The sequence below is a fragment of the Podarcis tiliguerta genome, assembly GCF_965153285.1.
Source record: "Podarcis tiliguerta genome assembly, chromosome: 7".
NCBI classification, from domain to species: domain Eukaryota; kingdom Metazoa; phylum Chordata; class Lepidosauria; order Squamata; family Lacertidae; genus Podarcis; species Podarcis tiliguerta.
In genome coordinates, this window is record NC_139540.1 from 86,753,416 (window position 1) to 86,776,922 (window position 23,507).

Consider the following 23,507-nt stretch of genomic DNA (forward strand, 5'->3'; position numbering starts at 1 on the left):
AGGTTCTTTCCGGGGTTTTACCTCCTCCCAACCCGTAGGGGAGGAGACGGGAGGGGGTGAAGGGGGCCCTGGAGGGGAGGTGGATGTCAGGGAACTGCCATCGGCAGGACAGGAGGTGCAAAGGCTCTCTGAGGTTGAGAGAGACGCAGCAGCTGAAGAGGGAACCAGTAGGGGGAGAGCAGGAACGTCAAGGGAAGGAGAGTCGGAGGAATGGCTCAGAGACGCTTCCAGCGAAAACAGCGGGGAGGTCTCAGGACCTCCTATAGGGACACCCATTCCTCGCCGGAAGCTGTCACGCCGAGAGTCCAGAAGACGTGTTTCCGTTAAGGAGCTTTTATGTTGGAAACGTTTCCGAAAGCAGCCACTTTCGGATTCTGCTAGCGACTGACGCAGCCATGCTGGAGGGGCTCCGTCACAGGCAGAGGTTTGAGAAGCTGTTCAAACTCTGAGGGATTGCAATTTACACACAAGCAGCTCTTCATCCCATCACACATAGGTATGTATTCAACAGGAAGGTCACGGCATCTTTCTTGCTTTTTGGAAATAGGTTTGTGGATTATCTAATTGTATAGTTTCCTTGGGCAGGAAATACAAAAATATTATATTGGCTTATTTATTTATTTTTGGCTTGTTTTGTTTAATTTTTATTGTAGCTTTCCCCATGGTTGGAGGAGATAACAAGTTTAGGAAAAAGATACAATAAAGTTAGTACTATATACCACCCCTTCTGAACTTCCGACTCCTTCTGAAAAGGGTTTTTTTTTTTAATTCCAGGAAGCATTTTAATTGAAATTTTATTTTATAGTTTTAGCTGATTTTTCTTTTTATATTGTGTCTTTAGAAGCTGCTTAGAAACTATTGTAGTTAAGTAGTATATAAATTGTTTTAATAAAGAAATAAAATTTGTCAGTAGTACTGTTAAGTTTCATATGCATACTTTTTGTCTCTTTTTTTTTGTAAGGCAGAAGACTACTTATTTTCATCCTTTTGTAGCAGGATTATATTTTTCCTCTACACAAAATCCATTGCCAGGAATGAACTCAGTAAAACAGCTGTCACCTGGGAGTTAATTTGCCTGTCTATGACATGCAAATTATCTTTTAAATTAGAGGCCATATCTAACCATGAATTTTCTCACTGCCTTGCACTCATCCGGTTGAAGGCTTCATCCCTGTAGAGCTAGATTTCATGATAGCAAAATTGTTTCAAAATTAATTAAATTTCTGAATTAACAGTGACAACTAGGCCACAACAGACATGCATCCTATGAGTTCTAACAGTGTGACTTATCCTGTATTGCATATAGAAGTTAGACTGTTGTACCTCAGTTGAGTTCACGATGTTAGCTACACTTTTATGGAGCTTTTCCTTTACATTTGATAGTTACCCCTGCACTGGAAATGTAAATTGATTTCAGTTTTGTAAAATTGCTTCAGCAATTTGGAAAGTAGGCATGGTAATGCACTTTTGAATATCAATGCAGATGATTATCGTTCCTTGAAGTATAGTGAGATTTAGAATGAAATCATACTCACAAATGAATCCCTGTCCTATTTGTTATCAATGCAGCACAGGTACAAGTTCCAGTACCCACGGCCCAGTTGTCTCTCGGGAGACACACAAACACAATCCCCTTTGTCTAGTTGCAGGTACCAAAGGCATGATTTGAATCAGATGCAGACCACTTGGTAATCTCTCAGCCAATGGAAGCTTGCTCTGCGTGGCTAATTGGTTGCATTTTAATGCACTTTGCCCATTGCCCATTGCATGTAACATGAGCTTCCTAGTGTTGCGCCCACCTGGACTATTGATCACTGGCATGTTAAGATTAACACATGAATGAGTCATACATGGAAATATTACATGTGTAACAGCTTTTCCTGTGGCCCATATCCAATATAAGTGAGACCTAGAGGAGTTTGGCAATACTCTCATGTTTCCAAATGCTATCTACTCATACACTTGTATGGTATTTGATTGTTATGGGTAGAATCAAAGTACATATAATAATACTTGCATTGGACTATGAAGAGGATGTTAAAGGTAAAGGTACCCCTGCCCGTACGGGCCAGTCTTGCCAGACTCTAGGGTTGTGCGCTCATCTCACTCTAGAGGCCGGGAGCCAGCGCTGTCCGCAGACACTTCCGGGACACGTGGCCAGCGTGACAAGCTGCATCTGGCGAGCCAGCGCAGCACACGGAATGCCGTTTACCTTCCCGCTAGTAAGCGGTCCCTATTTATCTACTTGCACCCGGAGGTGCTTTCGAACTGCTAGGTTGGCAGGCGCTGGGACCGAATGATGGGAGCACACCCCGCCGCGGGGATTCGAACCGCCGACCATACGATCGGCAAGTCCTAGGCGCTGAGGTTTTACCCACAGCGCCACCTGCGTCCCCCCCCCGCGTCAATGTTGTTAAGAAATTTCGTGATAGAATTTTCTTCCCCTACCTCCATTTTTAATGAATTTTACAAGAGAAAATAGATACAGAAAGGATAAAAACAAGAAGAGATTAACAAATTGAGTCAAGTAAAATTTAACACAAACATTAATAGAAAATGTAATCCACCTCTCCCATAATATACCTGTAATATATTTCCAATCAAAATATATTCAAGACGTTATTAAATCACCACTAACACTTCTGGCTGTAAATATTCTTCAGATTTAACCCTGTTCCAACAAAAAAGGAGATCAAGTGACAGAAAAACCATCTGTTGAGCGTATTTTCCAGTCTCACAGATGCCTAAAACATGTTCACTTATTCATCAAGGCAGTCTGCCACATTTTCCTCAGCCATTTGCTGAAACCTAGAAGCAGGTTGAATAACTCTTCCAATATTTTTCCAATTATACTCTAGTTGTTAATAATAAATTTCAACCCAAGCATAATAGTAACTTTTTACAATGCCTCTTAGTTAGTTGTGAGTAATAGACTCTTAAATTATACAATTATAGTGTTATAGGGGAAAAATATTACAAAGATATCCCTAAAGCAAGCAGGGTGTGGGACACACAGTTTGTGGCTTTCCTTTTATTTTTACAGTGCTGATAAAATATATGCATTAAAAAAGTCTACAGAGAGAATCCTCATTGAAATTAAGGGATTATATTAAACCTGGGATGGATGCTGAATATGAAGATTAGATGTAAAACAGACGTTCTAAACATCAGGCTTGTTGTTTACTCAAACCAGAACATGATGTGCAGTTCTGTGGAATCTGGTAGTTCCAAAGCATTATCGGGACATGTTTGTATTGAAAAGGATTCCACCTTAACGCTTCACTTCACCCTGAAGGCTTCCTTAAGGTTGCCATCAATTTTCCTTTCTGTCAAAAAGAGAGGCTGTGAGCATGGCTGAATATGCCTAATGCCACTCAGTACACTTTGCACCCTAATTAGAGGTAAATAGGTGTGCATTTTTTGAAGAGACAGAATAAAGGCAAAGTAATACATGAAAGCCCTAACAGCTTTCCTATTCTGCTAGAATTAAATCCTAACCTTGAATCATACTATTCATACGTGTATAAAAGATAAATATAAATGGCCAATGAATATTTGGAAGCATTAGATATTTATTTTCTGTATTACATCACTAGGTTTTTAATGAATAACTGTGCTCCTAATGAGCAGCTAGACTACCAAGAAATCCAGGGATTAGAATTTGAAAAGCTTCCTTGTACTAAAAATTTATGATTAAACTTGATTAGGTAAACCTTTGAGCAGTTGTTAATGTATATTCCATATTCCTGTCCTTTTTGAATGTCAATTGCAAACTGTTAAATAATATTTAGTGTTTATTTAGCCCTTTAATCTGCATAAAATGCTTTTACATGCATTGACATCAGAGTTATTATCCCTGTATTGTAGACAGGAGACTGAGGGTGAGAAACACAGGTTATATTTAGCTAGAGGGTTTACCGGATTCAGGATTCACATAGTCCCTCTCTCAGTGCCATCCCAAGCATGAATGACAGGACTCCTTCTGTAGGGTGCTTCAGATTTGGAATATATGTCAGGCCCCCTCCTTAAGCCATTTTTGTTAGAAACTGAAGACATTTTTAATTTAGCAGGCTGTAGAAATTTATTTTAGATCTTTCTGTTGCCTGATTTTGCTGCGATTTTCCTGATTCTTATCATTTGTTTTTACTTAATTGCTTCTGCATATAAGACATGCAAACCCACACAGTCTCAAGCAAATAAGCAAGAGGTTGCTGGGGGTTTTTTTAGGCCGTAATTAATATTGAGGTGGTCAAACAAAATGACCAGGCTTTAAAAATCTAATTTAGGTCCTTCAAATGTCCCAAAATCAACTGTCCTCCTCCTCCTCCTCCTCCTCCTCCTCTTCTTCTTCTTCTTCTTCAGCATCTACTTTCTTTTGCAGCAGTTGGATGGCAGCTCCTTAGCCAGCAGCACTTCACTTTGTGCAAAAAGGTTGTCACAATCTCAACAGCCTTAGAAAAGGGATTTAGCTGCCTTCTCCAGTTAACTGTCCCACCCCAAAGGGCACTAGATAGGCTAGCCCATGGGGAGGCAAACTAAGGCCCGGGGGCCAGATCCTGCCCAATCGCCTTCTAAATCCAGCCTGCGGATGGTCCAGGAATCAGCGTGTTTTTACATGAGTAGAACGAGTAGAATGTGTGCTTTTATTTAAAATGTATCTCTGGGTTATTTGTGGGGCATTGGAATTCGTTCATCCCCCCCCCCCATATAGTCCGGCCCCCCACAAGGTCTGAGGGACAGTGGACAGACCCCCTGCTGAAAAAGTTTGCTGACCCCTGACCTCTTCCTTCAGTAGGAAACAGCTTACACACATTCTAAGCAAGAAATAAAATATTTGGTCCCTTCCCTTTTCCTCAGGCAGCAGCATTCTTAGACTTGTGAATTCTTGAAGGCTTACAGATTTACACCTTGGTTCAGAGTAAATGTTGGGTGCCAGGGAGAATGTGATCCCTGGCATTTTTTTTCATTGGTACTGGTCATATGTGAACCGGCTTTAAAAGAAGCAATCTCCCCCTTCTTGAATATTCATGAACATTAACTCATGAATATTAATAGCTGTTAACTCTGTAATTAGTACCAACGATATAGAAAATGAGAAACGCTCATTGTACCAGAATTAATCGATCTTTTTTATTAATAACATTTTTTCTATCCTCAAAGCAAGTGCTTGCTAAACCATCGTTCAGTAATTGGGAGAATTCCTGAAGGCTGACCCCCTCCGCCCTCTCCCTCTTTCTACATGTGCTCACACGCCTTCTTCCCTTTCTGTCCCATAATTTGGGATTAGTGTTTCTTGCTGTGGCATCTGAATCAGACAAGCTGTGTTGGTCAGCTGCCCTACTTTGCCTACAAACCAAAAGCTAAAAACTACTTCAAAGCTCACTTTCACTTGCTGGTTTGAAGGCGAGGTATAATTTGTAATAACCATAGTTTGCCCATTTATTACATCATACCACCCTACAGTAATCTCAAACTATGGAAGGGAGGTGGAAAGGGAGTGCACAAGTCTGAAGCATAAGGAAAAGGTAGTGCTGTACACAAACCAGCAAGCATGATCCCAGTTACTAAAGTATGTCTTAGAAAAAATGTCCTTTGGTGTGCAGAAAAAACAAGGAAGCATTTTGGATAGAATGAGAGGACTGACATCTATCTGGCAGGGAATTCACAGGGAGAAGAAGGCTGCAGTGGTCGAGCTGAGAGATGACCAGAGTATAAAGCAAAATTTTGGCCAAATACAATCTGGTCATTTTTGCAAAGTTGTGCAGGGGCAGTACTTTTTTTCTAGAAAAATAGGTGCCGGTACTCACCATGAAGTTGTTACAGTAAGTGCCACACTTTTTAACAACAAAAAAGAGGCACTGTGTTAAGTTGTGGGTGAACATATCAGACGACGCAGCGATTCTTCAAACAGCTCTTGTTTATTCACAGGCCAGGACAGAACTGAACTGAAGGGTTCAGCCAGCCTGCTTATATAGAGCACCAGTACAATGTAACTGTAACAATTTTCTAAAACTATCCAATCACTGAACATCACTTTCGATCCCTTATTTGCATAACTACAGTATCCCCCCGCTGGCCCAGGGTGAGAACTTCAGTACATAACACACTGGTACTGCATACTCTTTGAGTACCCCTGAAAAAAAGCACTGCATTAGGGGGAAATGAAATGTTTTAGCAATGTAGAAAGCAAATGAAAAGGAGCGTTAAAGCCAAGGCAATTGTTATAAAAAACAAAGTCAAATAAGTTATCATTAATAATAATACTTTTGTTACACAACCTCAAATCAAATCCAAGATCTTCAGGTAGTTACTGTCCTCTGGCATCCAGTAAATGTGGATGGGTCCAGGAGTAAATCTGTTTCATGGCTTCTGAATATAAAAGGAAGAGGAATACTAGCTCAACGAAATAGTCTGAAAATTGTATGTCTTTTATCCATGATTAAAATCCCATATTTTCCTGGAACCACTGTTGAATTGAGAGAGGCCTCATAGGTTTCTATTTTTCACCAGTTTGAAACTCTATCCCAATTTATTTCTGTTACTATTTCTTTATTGCATTTATATTTTCCTGCAATGAGCTCAAGGTGGCATAAACGTTTCCTCTCCTTCCTCATTTAATTTATACAACAACCCCGTGAGGTAGACTAGGCTGAGAGGCAGCGAGTGGCCCCAGGTCAGCTAGTGAGTTCCATGGCCCAGGACGGAATTGAACCCTGGTCCCCTGGTCCCACATTCTAATCACTGCGCCACACGGGCTCCAGCATTACACTACACCAACATATCGAGTCTCTCCTAGCCTACGCACTGGAAACCAGGGGTTGCATTTACTTTGGGTAAACTCATTGAGATTAATGAACCTAAATTAAAAGGGTAAAGGGACCCTGACCATTAGGTCCAGTCGCGGATGACTCTGGGATTGCGGCGGGTCACCTCTGAGTAGGAAATAATGGATCAAACCCTCGGCCTGGTCTCCAGCTGAAGCTAATCCACAACTGTATACAGAATTGTCTACACAGAAAGATGGGGCAGAAGCCTGCAAGACAAAGCCTCACTCCCACATCCCAGCATATGTACTATGTGCCCTTAAACTACACCTTGTTGAACTGTGTGATCTGATCCACACAACAGCTCTGCTCTTTTTCCTCGCCACTCCAGCTATGCTGGTTGCTAACAATTTATCTGAATTGTTTGCCTTGAACTAAAGCAAGGTGTCCAAGTTCTGTAAATTAGGGTTACTTTCAAAAAGTGAAAACCAGGACACCCTGAAAGTCGTTGACGAAGCGGAAACTTTGAAATTCTGGTAATGTGTGGCAGCCCTATGCAAGTGAAAGGGTAAAGGGACACCTGACCATTAGGTCCAGTCGTGGCCGACTCTGGGGCTGCGGCACTCATCTCGCTTTATTGGCCAAGGGAACCGGCGTACAGCTTCCGGGTCATGTGGCCAGCATGACTAAGCCACTTCTGGCGAACCAGAGCAGCGCACGGAAATGCCGTTTACCTTCCCGCCGGAGCGGTACCTATTTATCTACTTGCACTTTGACGTGTTTTCGAACTGCTAGGTGGGCAGGAGCAGGGACCGAGCAACGGGAGCTCACCCCGTCGAGGGGATTCGAACGGGCGACCTTCTGATCAGCAAGTCCTAGGCTCTGTGGTTTAACCCACAGCGCCATCCGCGTCCCTTGTATGCAAGTGTAGAGGCTGTGTAAATTGACCTTTGGAAATAACGTTTACTTGTTACTAACTTAGTTGTCATTACTTTATATTACAGCACCTAGTAGTTACTAAAATAGATATGCTTATATTTTATATGCTTATACTTAAAAAAAAAATCATATTTATCCCCTGCCCCTTAAGAGCTGGGTGGCTTACATAAATATTTATTTGCCCAGAAAATAGGTTTTCATAGCTCTTATGTTGTTTATTGCAGGGAATATAAACACTGAGGATTTCCTTGTATGATAAATTCAATTTAGCTTCAGTGCACTAGTGCAAGGAACATATTGCAACACTGTTGTGTCCTGTTTTTCTGGCCTTTATTAATCCAGAAACCTTAATGATGAACAACACTTTGTGTCATTGTCTACACAAATGTAATTTGTTTATGCAGGAGTTCAGTTAATCCTGCCATCTGCTTTTCTCAAATGAGGACAGATAATAGAGACACAGTTCCTCACAGGTCTTCAGGCTTTTAAATTCTGATAAAATCAGGATTCTTCACTGGCTCTTGCCACAGCTCTGAATTAAGCCACTTTAAATGTAATTACTGAAGCTGGCTGTACATCAGGAACATCCATTAAAAGAATTGATTGACCATGTTGTTATGGGAGGCATTTTATGAACAAACTATCCTGATGGGTCCAGAACTGTAATTTATAAAAGCAAAAAAGCAGGTAAATACTTTATTAGAGGCTAATGAAAGGCTTACTCGCTAACTAAATTTCTTCTTTTTTAACTAGCTACTTGAAGGAACCTTGGGCTTTGACCATCTATCATGATCGCTTTATCGATCTGAAGAAGGAACTGCGCCAGATTCTAGTATCTGTCCAGGTAAAGAAAATGGCTACCAAATGCATTTTATCATGTGATCATTTTAAGATTTGGCTTTCATCTTCCCATTTGCTTTATTTTCCTCTTTATTACTTGTGAAAATCTAATGACCCACCACATTAATTTTGGACTCTGAGAAGAATACTGCACATTATTTACACCTGCTTTTAGAACAACTGTTATTGCTGGTACTTCTGCTTGGACCCATGACTCTGTTACATTCTCTACTATTTAATATCTGCCTGAATTTATCTAGGACTAACAACATAAAAGCAGAAGAAGAGCCCTGCTGGATCGGATCCAAGATCCATCCAGTCAGATATCTCTTTCCAGAGTAGCCACCCACATACTTCTTCCAGGAAGCCATCAATGAGGGCATGAAAGCAACAGGAGGGGAATGGAGTGCAAAGGAATTAAGTTTTAAACTCTTTCCCCCATATCATTTTCCCAATGAAAGTCCCACTACCAGACCCAAATGCCTATTTCCCTCATTACTTTACCACATAGGCCCAGAATGTGCCTTCATGTTTTTGCCACTAAAAGATAACTGTTTCAGAGTGACTGTTTTCATTGGAGAAATGGCATTTGCACAAACTTTCTCCACGCTGCATTTTCAATCCAGATCATGCACATGGCTGCTATCTGAAATAAATTTGGCCATCAAAGGGTGCCAAGTAGGGGGGTGGGAGGCCAGGACCTCCAAAAAAAATTCAGTGAGGTGGCTGGGCCCCCACAAAGTTCTCTGGCGGTGTGCCCCCTCAATTGCAGGAACAAGGGAGTGTGCATGATATCTTGGGACAGTGAAATTGTGCATTCTATGAAGAATTGTTTTCTTTTTTTCTGGATCCACTATCAATCAACTTCATTGTTGGACCCTAAGTTCACTTCTTTCAATCTACTTTATTCATACCAGGCATGGTTTTATAGGCTTCTGTCATGTCTCTCCTTCACTGCATTTCTTCTAAATTAGAAAGCCCAGAATGCAATTGTGCACCAACCCCATGACCTTTTGACGGTCCTTTTCTGCCCCGTATCCTGGTCCATTTCAGTATCCTTTGGGGCAACCATAACAGTACACAAGTTAGATGTGTGAACTGGTTCCATTGAAAAACCTTTGTCCCGGGTGATGCAAGATTATATGAAGCTATTTTTGTGGTGTTTGATCTATAGTGGCTAATTCATATATGCAATCCTCCGTTGTGGCTGAAAACACCAAGTAGTCAGCATACCTGAGTGAACCAGCCCTAAGGAAAGCAGAATATAAAGGAGGCGTGAGAGAGTTAACAAATTTTGCAGAAGTGGTGAGACTGCAGTAGTACAGGAAAGCTGAAGTGGATCTGGGTTTTAAGGGAGCAATGAATGGCTTGGTTACACATGATAGATGGGAAGATGAGGCTTTTCCAGGTATGAAGAGGAGCATAGCAGGGTGCATGATGGAGGAATAGGAAATGTTTCCAGTCATCTCAGTTTTGATATGTATGATGGCCTGCCCTCATCATTGAGCTGAATCAGACAGAATTTGCTCATAACAGAATTCATGCGGGCACATCATGAGAAGTTGCTGGATATAGATAGGACTTTTGTGAACACATTTTTATGCAGCTTGTTTCAACATTTTTCAAGGCTTCTTATGAGGCTATCATGTGAGAAGTCAACGGCCTTATTAAAGTTTGTATGCATAGCAAGTGTGCCCTCTATATTTAACACAACTTTATTTGCTTTTACTTGTGATACCCTTAACTGCAAAGCTAGCATGTTGGAGAGTCACCTGGGTCAAAACCTCCCTGAAATGCTAGCTGTGAATGTGCAGGAAGATTTTGAGGTAGATGAATACTAAACTATTTGATTCCTCACCTGCAGTCTGAAGTGCTGTAATCTGGGAAGGGCTTGTACAATGTTTGATTGATTCTCAGTGCTGGTTTGAAAAACACCATTCTGAATTCACTCTAACCATCGGTGATCTTGCAACTCCCTTATTAAGCATAAATAGTACATAAGGCCCAATAAGTAGAAGCTACATTATCTGTAGGACAACATGAATTTCAATGACCATACTCATTTTATATTAATTGTGTTTGATCCTCCAAATAATGTTACTTGAAGTCCATTCTGTTTAAACCAATAATGGTATGGTTCTTCTATTTATTTCTCTATATCTTATCCTTCAAATCCTTATAGAGCCATGAGTTTATTCTGCACAAATGTCCACATTCATACTCACATAAATATAGTAGATGTTGACATGTTTAGACCTTATTTGCTGTTAATTTAATGATATTTAAATGTTTTAACTTTTTTTATTGATAATGTCAATATTTCTTGGAAACTGCTTACAGGTTTTACTACAAGCAAGCAGAATAGGAATCAAGTAGTATATGAATTTTGTTAAATAAATAAACATTTCCCTCCTCATTGCATCTGAATTATACACCCCCCCCAAAAAAAACCACCTTTTAGAGGTGCAGCATTTGCAATATGCCTATTTTAACAAGAAATACCCAGCTTTTCACTGAATCACGTGGGGCCCAAGGAGTGATAGAAAACCCAAGGCATTCAGGCAAAACCCCCCCCCCATTGCTCAGCATGATCAAAGCTGCCCCACCCACCTTGCAGGGATACGTGTATTCAGGGCTACCAATTGAAATGAATATTGGGGGGAAGCCCCGCCCTGCATAATCGGATCACATGACATGGCACGCTCATTCGACTGGAAATGCTCATCAACTTGGGAGGGGCGCCCCCCTCAAATATTTTATTTGGGGGAGCAAAGGGACCTTGGCCCCTAAGAGTTGGCTGCTATGCATGTGTCTATTCATGGATAATCCTGAGCTTACTTCTTTTGTCCAGTTTGGAAGTTTGCTTTTTTGCAAAACCTTTTATGTTTGTAGCCGATCCTTTAGCCAATTCACCTGCTTAGTGACAGTACATTTTATCCAATTTAATTAGGATATCATTTCATAGGTAATAGCCTAGTTCAAGGATGTCCAACAGGTCAATCGTGATCTACTTGTAGATCCCCGGGAGGTTTTGGTAGATCGCGATCAATTGCTGTGTCCCTTTCCTTAGCGTTGGTAAAATAGAATCCAGTCCCACCCTCCATTGTTGCACGATCTGCAGAACGGAAGACGGAGTTTATTCAGTGAGGCTGTTTGTTTTCCCCAGCGATCGGTTGATGACCCCCTTTCTCCCTAAAAATGGCCAACAGCTTAACCTTGAACTCCCCAAAAACAGGACTTTCTTTTTCCCTAAAAAAAGCTGTTTGTTCTCACTCAGGACACCATATGACCCAAGTCCACCCCTGCCATATTCCATTTTACGGCCTTACGTTTTCTTCTTGTAACATTTGTTCTGCAAATGTAAGAGTGAAGTGCGTAGCTTTAAACTTTTGCTCATCGAACTCAGATATGATTTTTTTACTTTCCTCACCCTAATTTCCTTCTAGACTCCTTTCAACTCAGACCTGTTCAACATCTGCTTTACTAAGGGAGTCTTTAAGTATTTTTCCATAGCCAAATAGTCTTTTATTTCCTTTCTGTTCTTGGTATTCAGTGGTCTCGCTTGATCTCCTTGTCATCTTCTTAAAACCCCTTTACCATTTGTCTTTATGTTCTGTGCAAGATTTAATGCCACCTAACATTTAGCATTCCTGACTTTGCTAGTTTGCATGCTTCCCCATGTTAAGTGATGAGCAACTGTGATAAGAGCTTTATGGTTAGATTCAGTAACTTACTGTGAGAAACAATTCAGCACCTCACAAAATCAGGTGTAAAGGACCGTATCCAAACTGAACGATGGTGCTGGTTCTCCCATAATACTGGAGCTTGGGACCCAGACCCAGCATCGGCTCAGTCATGCACAGAATCTGCAAACAAGCTTCCTCTGCCCCATCCATCCCTCCACTATTCAGAAGGTTTACATCTTTAGCATGATCCTAAGGCTGACCAGAACGATCCCAGGTGGGCTGTTTGCAGTTTTGTGCCCCAATTTTAGGACAGGCAGTGGGATTTTAAGAGATTTGAATGGCAAATGAAGCAGAACCAGCCAGCCACCAAACATAAGATGACACTTTGTGTCTGTGCAGTTGCTGAAGCCCCTTTGAATCAAACTACCCCACAAAGTGGTTTATCACTCACATGGGAGTCAGTGTGCTGATGATGTGAATCAAATGTACCTGACCACACAGATATACATTTTTTTCCTGAGCTGTGATTAGGTGAACAGTGTTCAAGGGACCCATTTTGAAGAAAGAACTCCAAGCCTATTTTCAGGCATTTGTGCACTATCCCTGCCATGTGTGGATGCTGTTAATGTGGGATACAGGTTGGAGGAGGAAACAAATGTGCAGTTGGGGTGAGGGTGGTTCAGTAGTAGGGTTTTGTTTTTGGTTTTTTTGGTGCTTTACGAAGTAACATCAATAGTTCCCAGTCCCAAAAGAATTAAAAATCTGTATTTTGTTAGAGTGGCAGGGAGAAAGGAGAAAGGTGTTTGTGGATATTGGTTTCCCATTCACCTTATGAACTGATTTAAGTTTTGCATATCACAACACCTTTAGAATAAGATTGGTTATGGTCTTCCACTGGTACCAGACCTCCTTAAACAGTCACCTTCCTTCTGCCTACCCTCTCCGTCATGGAAGTGAATAGGGCATGTACTGCTAGAGCACTTTGGGAATCAGCCAGCCAGCCTGCCTGCTAGCTTTCCAGGGAATGCTGTGAGCAGCTGCCTCTCTGTATTAGCTCCCAGGGCCTTGGGGATAAGAGAAGGTGAAAGGGAGGCTTAACAGATAGCCTCTGGCTAAAGACACAAAGCAATAAATCCCAGTTTGACTTTGCCTTAGATTTGAATCCTCTTTCTGGTGCAGCTTTCTGCCCATTGCATGTACACAATTTATTTATTTGGGGCTTCTTCTGAAATCCTTTGTGCATTAGTTTTACTAATATGGCAGAAGAAGGTGACACCACTGCAAGCACTTTAATCAAGTTCATGATTACCTTCACACTTTTTCTTTTGTCATTTATTGCTCACAGGAAGAAGGTGTTCCTTCACTTCAAGAACTTGTTCGCCAAGTTGTGGACGGTGAACTTGCATTAATTGAGAGACCAAAGACTTATCTCAAACGGTTCTATAAGCAAAGTGTCCACAAGGAACTGCTGGAGAAAAGCATTCTCAATTATCTAGACTATAACAATTATCACCTGCCAATGTTTGCCTGGCCAGGGATAGTTTAGGTGTGGCTGGATAAGTATGGCCTTTGGTGCTTTAAATTATATGAGGGTCTTAACAAAAATTTGGGGGATGGGTGGGTTGCATGTCATTTTGTTCAAACTCTTCATGACTGTCCTGTGCGCAAAATGAAATCTGTCTTATTTAAAAAGCCCACCAGGTGGAGCATAATCCTGATTTTGTTGTTTTGCAAGACTGAATTAAAAATCAAATAAATAAGTCATTCAGTTACGTGATTATAGAGCACAATTCTTACATATTACAAGTCAAGTAACCATTAAATAGATATTTGTAAAAGTCCTCTTTATCTGACGTGAAAACCTTCAACACCAACAACAGTTTCTCTTCATTATTATTAAAGTAACTCCATTTCATAGCACTGACTCAGCTCGAGAGTTTTGCTGCCTTTAAACCCTGTAGTCGTTTGGGCTCCTCTATGCTGGAGTCTCCTTCCCAAGCAGAACCTGACAGATGGCTGGTAAGATTTGCATATTGCATTTTAGCTTTTTAATTGTTCATTCCAAATGCGAACTTTGTATCTTTCTGTTTTCCTGGACAGAAGGTACATTGTAGTGGGAGGGAGGTCAATTCTCTAATGTGCTGGCTAGTGACCCAGCAGCTGCGGGGTTAACTTCCTTTCCAAAGGCATCTCAGCAACCCCCGTTGACCAATTGCAGCTTGGCCTGCTAGAATTGTTTGCTACTGGTCCAGCCAATAAGAAAGAAAAATCAGCCAAGGTGGGAAAGTAAAGTAAATAAAGCAAGTTGTTGAATGAAATCTGGAGAATTTCCATCTGTGCCTAGTGGTGAAAAGGAGCAGGTAGTCAGATCAGCACTGGCATATGATGTGATAAAGGGACATCATGATGGAGTAAAGGCTTTTTAAAAGGTATCTTTTGTAATATATTATTATTTTGTATCTGTTTCATTAAAGAGGTGTGGCCAAAGATAGGAAGGATTATGCTTAATAGGAGTTGTCAAAGGAGGAGAACAGGTTGGGGCTTTAAGGCAAAGCGTGTCAGTACCACTTGCAAAGACCTTTCAACTATTTTCACTGAGCTCTGTTCTGCCAAGGAGGGTCTACAAAATCAGGAAACTAACAGTGCAATCCTATGCATGTCTACCCAGACAGAGGCTGCATTGGGTTCAGGTGGGCTTATTCCTAAGTAAAAGGCTATAGGATTGTAGTCTTGTCTAGGCTTTTGCCACCTCATTCCTCTTGGTTCTCATGCATGGTACTTTTTACTGTGCCAGAAGACTAACCAAAGTGAAGGAGAAAATACTACCAGCAGTATGGCTTTGAGTTTCACAAAAAGCTTTTTTGAAGGCAATATTCAGAGCAAAAAATACCAATAAAGGAGGTTACATTTGGACCTCATTAGTCAAGTTGCCTGGTTCTCCCTAAGAACAGGCTAGGACAGCGGTCCAGCCTTCCTTGGGTGAACACTCAAATGTGTCATGTACTTAAAATCAAGCTTTTTAAAAAACTTACATAAATTAATTCTTCTGAATTTGCATCTAAATCTGTATTCAATAAAATTGTGTCCATGATTCTGTCTGCATGGGATCACTAACACTACAAACCTATATTGATGGTTGTTGAATGTATGTAGGTTACATAATGAATGGTGGCCTAGTGCTGCTAGCATGGCTCCAAACGCATTCAAGTTGGGCTCAAGCAACATTACTCTAGGGTGTTCTGTGTTTTCCACAAAGGTACCTTCATGGCCTGGAATAATGACAATGCAAAGTTATAAATACAGATTTTTGGCCCAATGTAGTTTACAAGAAAAGTAAATACTGCAAAACCAGTTTAAGCATAACAAAATTAAAACACAGCATTAACAAACCAAGAACAGCCAATTCAATCTCATTTTTTTTAAAACACACACACACATTAAAATTCAAGCAGAATTAAAATGCTTTTCACTGCCAGCTTAAAGTCCTGACCCTAAGCAGTTTGGGGCTTTATAGGTAAGCACCAGCAACTCGAGTTGTAAACAAATAGGAAAACATACACCAATCTGCAGAACTAGCACATTTACAAATGCTATATAATGTTCATTGTGCAACTGTAAGGAACGGATCTTTCACTGTGGCAGCATCTAAACTCTGGAACTCCCTGCCCATTGACATTAGGCATTTGCCTTTGTCGTATTGTTTCAGATGCCTGCTTAAAAATGTCTTTGTTTAAGCAAGCCTACCCAGATAGGTCAAACTTACATGTATGTTGATATGTAACTTCATTTTATAATGGATATTCTTAACTGCTGGTTTTATTTAGACTTTTGGATCTTTAGTTAAACTTTTTTTTAACTTCCAGTTTTTACTGTTAATTTTTGTGGGAATGTTAAGGAAGGTAGGAGAGGATATATTGTTTTGATATTATCCCTCCTCATTCACGCTAGTGAGTGAACAGCAGAGCACATTTCATTTGCAACTTATTGGAAGCAAGTTGATGATTCGTTAGAATCCTTTAATTAAGCAATCCAGTCTGGCTTGTTCCTGGTAAGTTTCCCCTTTATTTCCCTCTTAAAATAATAACAGCACAACACAGTTTTCTTTAAAAGTAAGAACAAAGTTTTACTCACATTCATTTCACAGCAGTAATCTGAAGGCAGGCTTTATTTTGTGGTTACAGTGAAAAGAAGTCTGAGCTACACCTCAGACTTTCTGCTTGTGGGCTCCATCCTGTGGGAAGCTATGCTGAGCCATGGAGAGCGAGAGTCCAAGAGTAAGAGTAAAAGAGTAAGAGTCCAAGAGAGAGATGGTTGTGTGGCCAGCCCTTTTATCTGGTCAGCTGGGGTCACACACAGGGGGAAGAAGCTCCAGAGAGCCACATTCCCCTGTGTGTCCATTCCAGGCAACAGAAAAATGTTGTACTTGATTGTTCTAGTAATAATACATCCCACAATTTTAACAGACGTTTTACGTAAACTACTTAAAGGATTTTACCATTTAGCAAGATACAAATTCTGATAATGAAGCAACCTAGCTGTCACATTTTGCAGGAGCTGAAGTTTCCAAATACTCTTCAGAAGGGAAGCTCCGTATAGGGTGTGCTACAGAAAACTAGCTTGGAAATGACCAAGGTGTGCACAGTGGCCAGATCTACTTTTTCTAGGAAGCTCAGCTTCCTGTACCAGCGAGGCCAAAGCAGTTCTGGCCACAGCAGTGTGGGAATGTTCAGGGAGGCAGGAGAGGATATATTGTTTATTAATATCCTTCCTAACTTGTGCTAGCAAGTTCTATAACTTAGGAGAGTTTTACATTCCCCTTTTAAACGCACAATGGGTAGCTGGTTGCAGGCTTGTTTAAGCCTCTAAATAGTAAAGGTAAAGGGACCCCTGACCGTTAGGTCCAGTTGTGGACGACTCTGGGGTTGCAGCACTCATCTCGCTTTATTGGCCAAGGGAGCCGGCGTACAACTTCCAGGTCATGTTTCCAGCATGACTGAGCTGCTTCTGGCAAAACCACTGCAGCGCACGAAAATGCCGTTTACCTTCCCGCCGGAGTGGTACCTATTTATCTACTTGCACTTTGACGTGCTTTCAAACTGCTAGGTGGGCAGGAGCAGGGACCGAGCAACAGGAGCTCACCCAGTCGTGGGGATTTGAACCACTGACCTTCTGATTGATAAGCCCAAGGCTCTGTGGTTTAGCCCACAACGCCACCCTGGTAAGTTCCCTTATATCCCTCTTAAAAGAATAAGCACGCCACAATCTTGTTTAAAGAGTATAAAAGTAGTTTACTCACATTCTGTTCACAGCTGGATCCCAGAAGGCAGACTTAGTTACAAAAAGTACATATGGATCTACCCCAATGGGGGGATAATCCCAGTAACTGCAGACTAGCAATCACTGCAGCTCACATGACGAAAGGAAGATGGAGAAGGGAGGAGGGCTGTGTGCTTTGTGTTTTTGTTACCTGCACAGGTAAGGTCATGCCCACCTCTGGTCACATGCAAGAGGAAATATGTCCCAGTCCAGGAGGAAACAGGAAGTTCTGACTGGCTGGACCAAACATCCCCTTGCATGTCCATGTCTAGCAAAACAAGGAATGTTGTATTTGACTGCTACTTATGTATCACAGCACATCACAAGCAGCCATCTGCTTAGCATAGTCTAGAGTCTCAGGCTAAGGTAGAAGAGATGCCTGGGCAATACAGAAACTCTGCGTACAAAGCCTGTGCTCTGCTGTGGTCCTGCCCCATGAACTGGTATTACAGGGGCAGAGAGAATCTCTTGCAACTGCCCCTTAAGTGACAATGTAACCAGGGAGGGCAGATTTGGCTGTATTGGGTGGGAGTAGGGCTGGGACTTGTGGGTTTCGTTAAGGCAGTGATTCTAAAACTTTTCTCTGGGCCACACTTTCAGAATAAACTCTTGCTCTTGCCACACCAAATTGTTTATTGGTAAGAAATACATTGGAAACAGAAAGAAAGTGCTTGATTTATAACACAGAACACATCTACTTTATAATACGATCGTGGGACATCCAGAAAGTATAAAACAATGCAGTTACATAAGAACATGAATCATTCCCAAACTACAAGTTGTGAACAAGTCTTCTCCATCTTCTTGCCACACTTGCCATCCTACCGCACCAGTGTGGAGCCTAGACCAGTGGCATAGCGTGGGTTGTCAGCACCCGGGGCAAGGCAAGCAATTTGCGCCCCCTAACCTGTGGATTTGCGCCCCCTAACCCTAACCCCCAGATGTTGCGCCCGGTGCGGCTGGCCCCCCTGCACCCCCCACGCTACGCCGCTGGCCTAGACCCAGTGGAGGATCAGGCTGTGATAATCAGCGCCTCAACAGCCATCTCGCCTTGCTTCCCTGCTGCCTCCGGCGGCCTTCTCTCCACTACCAGCAGTGCAAGGGATCCCAAGGAGCGCCCGCGCCAGCGTGCAGCAAACGCCCTACAATCTCTCGCTGGGCTTGCAGCAGCCTCTCTCCCCGCCGGGCAGCTGCCTCTGCAAGGCCGAAGCGAAGCTCTCCTTGCAACCCGCGCGGGGCTCCGCTCCAGCTCGCCGGCTCCGGCGACGCCACCTAGATGGGGGGGGGACGCTGCTGGGGGGGTTATGTTTGTTTGTTTGCTTGTTTGGCCAAGGCTGCAGGCTCTGGACCCCCTTTTCGCTTTCCTTCCTGCTGCTGTCTTCCCCGGAGAAGGAGGGCTCCGAAGCGGAGGCCCCGGCCTGACAATCTTCCGACGTGCGGGAGAGAGAGGGCGGCTCAGTCGTGTGTGAGAAGCGCCGCTTGTTGTTCTGGCTGAGCGCGGCGATGATCGCGCTGGGCGAGAGCGCTTCGCCCCGGAGGGAGGCGGCGGCGGCGGGCGGCAGCTGTATGCTAATGGGCGCGGAGCAACGGCCTCGCTCATTAAAGGGGGCGGCGGGCGAGGCGGCGCCCCCGGCGCGGCGCAAGGCCGAGGGAAGGGACAAAGGGCCCCGAGCAGGGCGAGGAGGCGCGCGGGGAGACGGGGCTGCTTCCCCCTGCCGTCGCCCCGGAACAGCCCCATCTTGACCAGGCTTCCTCGGAAGGAAGCGCGGATCGTCCAGGCCACGATTTCCTGAGGTTTCTTCCAAGATCTCTTGCGCGGGAAGAGTTTGGGGGTCGGGATGACACCCAAAAGCAGGTGGCCCAATCCAACAGGAAACTCTCCTGCAGCAACCCATGTTCTCAAACGTCCAGCTGTTGTTGGACTTTAACTCCCATCATCCCTATCTAGCAGGACCAGTGGTCAGGGATGATGGGAATTGTAGTCCAACAGCTGGAGCTCCAAGATGGAAGGCGGCCATCCTTCTGGATGGAACACCAGCCTGGTGCACTTTCATCCTCTCCCCTTGACATTGTGCATGGTGCTGCAGACAGGGAGCTTCCCTATGGCATACCTGGTTTTGGAAATGAATGGTATAATGCTAGAAACCTCACAGCCATTAGGGTGAAATAGGAGTGCCTTATTTTAAAGGAGAATATAGTGCTGGGCATAAGGAAGACCCAGCAGAATGGAGCTAACCAACAGATATAAACTATAGGAAGGGCAGAGAGGAGCTGAGGGGGTTGTTCCCTACAGGAAAGAAGGCATAAAGCAGGGGCAGGCAACCTAAGACCCGTGGGCCGGATGCAGCCCAATCGCCTTCTCAATCCGGCCCACGGATGGTCCAGAATTCAGCCTGTTTTTACATGAGTAGAATGTGTCCTTTTTGAAAAAAAATGCATCTCTGGGTTATTTGCGGGGCATAGGAATTCGTTCATAATTTTTTCCCAAAATATAGTCCAGCCCACCACAAGGTCTGAGGGACAGTGGACCAGCCCATGGCTGAAAAAGGTTGCTGACCCCTGACATAAGGTCAGAGATAGGGCATTAAAAAAAATGCAGACCCTGCCACAAAATTGCTGTAGGTGGCAGGAAATTATTACTAAGTACTTAGGGTGAGCATTTCTCAAGAAGCTGAACAACTGCCGCAGAACAATTGGACAACCCTGGTCCTAATCCTAAATGCCACCTGGGTTCTGGTGTGAGTTGCTAAGTGCTGTTGAACCAACAGCAAACAGTGGCCACAAGGTTATCCAATTAAACTGATATGCATGTAGACAATCATGAATAAGGTCCAGTATAGTTATGTTTTAACTTTAAAAGAGGAAACAAAAGGGGAATTGACCAAAAATAAAAGGGAAGTTGAAAGGCAAAATTGAGTCAAATTCTCAGAAATGCTTTTATTCAAAAGAACAATATTAGTGGATCAGCTAGACAGTATGGCACAAATCAGGAAAGATACCACTAAGTCCAAGAGGACACTGGTGTGATTAATAAGGAAAGTAAATGAAGGTTTTAGAGACACGGAGCTTTCCTGCAAAAATTGGAAGCTTTGCCCCTGTTAAAAGAACAGAAAATAACACACAATTTGACAAAAGAAAAGCAAGCAGCCCACAGTAAGGGTTGCACAACATCTTTTGAAGGAGCACATTACTAAAAATGCAAAGATAAACAACAAGTTTTGAAATACTGTATATTGGAAGCTGGAAACCAGCTTGGGAAGCTGGGTGACAAAGGAGTCAAATGTGTGCTGAAGGAGGAAAAGGAAATTGCAGAGAAGCTGAATGAATTCTTTGCCTCTGCCAGTGTCTCCACAGTGGAAGTTGTAGGGCAGATCCCTGTGCCTGAGCTAAATTTCACAGAAAGGAAGTCTGAGGCACCGAGGCAAATGTTGGTGACAATAGACAAAGCTCTAGGCATTACTGACAAATTAAAAAAGAACAAATCACTGGCTTGAGATGGGTTCCACACATGTGAAATTGCTAATCATCTAACAAAAATGTTATAACTTGTCCCTAAGATCAGCTTCTGTACCTGAAGATTGCAAAGTGGCCAGTGAAACATAACATTTTTAAAAGGTATCTAGGAAGGAGAAATTACAAATCAGTAAGTTCTAGATGAATTGTTGGAAAGTCTTATTAAAGATCAAATTATTGAGCATATAGAAGAGCATGTTCTCCTGAAAAAGAATAAGCATACTTTCTGCAAATGTAGTTTGAGTTTCGCTAACATTTTATAGTTTGTTGATAGTGTAAAGGAGCGTGTCAACAAAGATGTTCCAGCCGACATTTGCTTGGACTTACAAAAAGCCTTGAAATCCTGACCAGAAACTAGAAACCGCTGAACAAATTAGACATGGGATAAGAGACAAAGCCTCTTTGGGCTTGGTATATGGTTAAAGAACAGGAAGTAGAACTCAAATTAATTGATAGCTCACTTTAGGGAAGTATTGGGACTAGAACTTTTAAACTTTTTCATATTTGATGTGGATTTAGGGGTGCATACAGGTGTAGCCAAGTTTAGTTATGACACCCAAATGTTCAGGCTAGTAAAAGCTGGGGAAATGGACATTAAAATGTCAACTGTAGATTAAGTGTAAAGTGATGCATATTGAGGCAAAAAAAATGCTGAACCCCAATGGGGTCTGAGCTGGTGATTGTCCAGGAATGGGACTGACCCAAAAAAGGTGAATTCTGTACTAGGGATATAAGGGACATAAAAGGGATTGGGGGTGGGAGTGGAGGGTGGATGCCAGTATCATGTTGTTATACAAATCAGTGATGCAGCTGCGCTTGGATTACTGTGCAAAGTCTTCATCATTTCTACACAGTTCAGAGGGAATATTGTACAGCTGAAGAAAGTTCAGAAAAGGCCCACCAAAACGCTCAAGGGGACAGAGCAACTTCCGTGTGACAAAAAGTTGTGCCATTTGGTGGCTTATTAGCTTAGGAAAAGTGTAAGTGGCCAGGAGGGGGAGATATGAAAAAGGTGCATCATATCATGCATCATATATGTGTGATCCAGGGAAAGAAGGTGGAAACTTTTTCTTTCTCCTAATTCTGAAGCCAGGGGTCATGGAGACACCAGTATATTATCGCAGCTACCAGGCTATATATTTCCTCCAGAAGACTAGTTGCTGGGCAGCAACAGTGGGCAAGCAGTTCATGCCCCTCTTGGGCAACTGGTTGGGGAGCGGGAGGCTGGAGGGAAGCAGCCTTGAGGGAGGGCGCCAAGTCCACACATGAACCCGCGCGCAAAGACCATTGTGCATTTTTGTGCTTTTATATTGTCAGCCGCCCTGGTGAAGGGCGGTATAGAAATTTCATGAATAACTGAAGCGATTGCGTGTCAGTTCCTAGTTTCTAAACTGCACAACTGCCGGCCCTCCGCCGTGTGTCGGGGGGGGGGGGCCCGAAAGCGAAGCGCCTCTTTGGGCCTCCTCCCTGGCGCCTCCCCCCCCCCCCCGCCTCGCTCTTGTTGCCGCTTTCATGTCCCCTCCATTCTTTTGTGGGTAATTATTTAAACGGGAGATCCATGGCAGCTTTATGCTAATGCGGCAGGACAAAGCCGGGCGGGCGGGCGGCCTGCGAGGCGGAGGGGGGGAGGCCGCTCGCGTGTCTCTCGCGTGTCCCTCAGGCAGACACAACAACCGCTAATTCCTGCGAACACAAAGGCCTCCCTCCCGAGGACCTGCTCGGCCCGGGTCAAACACGGCGAGGGCCAGGCGCCCATTGTCTCCGCGGAAGAGGCGACAAGAGCCGCCAGGAGGCCGCGGAGGGAGGAGGCCCGGCGAGGCGGCAGCCGCGGAGCGACAGGCCGCAGGCTCCTCGGGGCCCTGGACCTCAGGCGCCCCACAGGCCGCCGCCGCCTCGGGCGAGGACGCGCGTCTCTCCCCTCATCCCCACGATCACCCAAGGAGGCTTTCTGCGCGCGCTCTACACGGGTCGAGCGCAGACGCCGGGCCCCGTTCGGCCCCTCGCAGCCGCCTCGGGTGGCGAGTCGCAGGCCCCGCTCTGCATCTGGGCCCCGGCGCGGCGGGGATGCCGGGCCGCCCCTCCCCGGCCGGAACGGGGAGCCCGCGGCGAAGAAAAAGTTCCCGCCTTCCTTTCCTGAGAGGAGAAGTCGCCATTCAGCCTCGTCCTCACGTCAGGCCGCTGCCCCGCTTGCCAGTGGCACTGGTTCACACGTGGCGGGCTTGAAGGCGGCGAGGGGTAACCCTGATCCGCGATGGGAATTCCAGAGTCTCAGGTGGCTCTGCGAGTTTCTCTCCCTCCTGCTCTTTTCCACTAGTTGTGCGAATGCGAGAGTTTGCTCCGGAAGCGCGTTTCATGCGGGTCAGCGCGACGGGTGGCTTCCTTTGGCCCAGGTGGAAAGTGGAGCTCGCCTTCCTGCAGGTCGGGAAAAGGTGTCGAATCGAATAAGTGT

The 23,507-nt window shown here is 43.8% G+C and overlaps 1 protein-coding gene across 7 annotated transcripts in view; it reads left to right on the top strand.

The window, feature by feature from the left end:
- CFAP61 (cilia and flagella associated protein 61) overlaps positions 1-14,001 on the top strand; it is a 119,990-nt gene extending 105,989 nt beyond the window's left edge. For all 7 annotated transcript variants that reach the window (XR_014513125.1, XM_083448551.1, XM_083448550.1 and 4 more), the window contains 2 exons: positions 8,457-8,547; positions 13,575-14,001. Coding sequence is in view for 6 of the 7 variants with exons in the window: in XM_083448551.1 (XP_083304677.1) it covers positions 8,457-8,547; positions 13,575-13,775 (292 nt within the window). In the remaining variant the exon portion in view is untranslated. The remainder of the gene's footprint in view (positions 1-8,456; positions 8,548-13,574) is intronic.
- Positions 14,002-23,507: the final 9,506 nt, after the last annotated feature.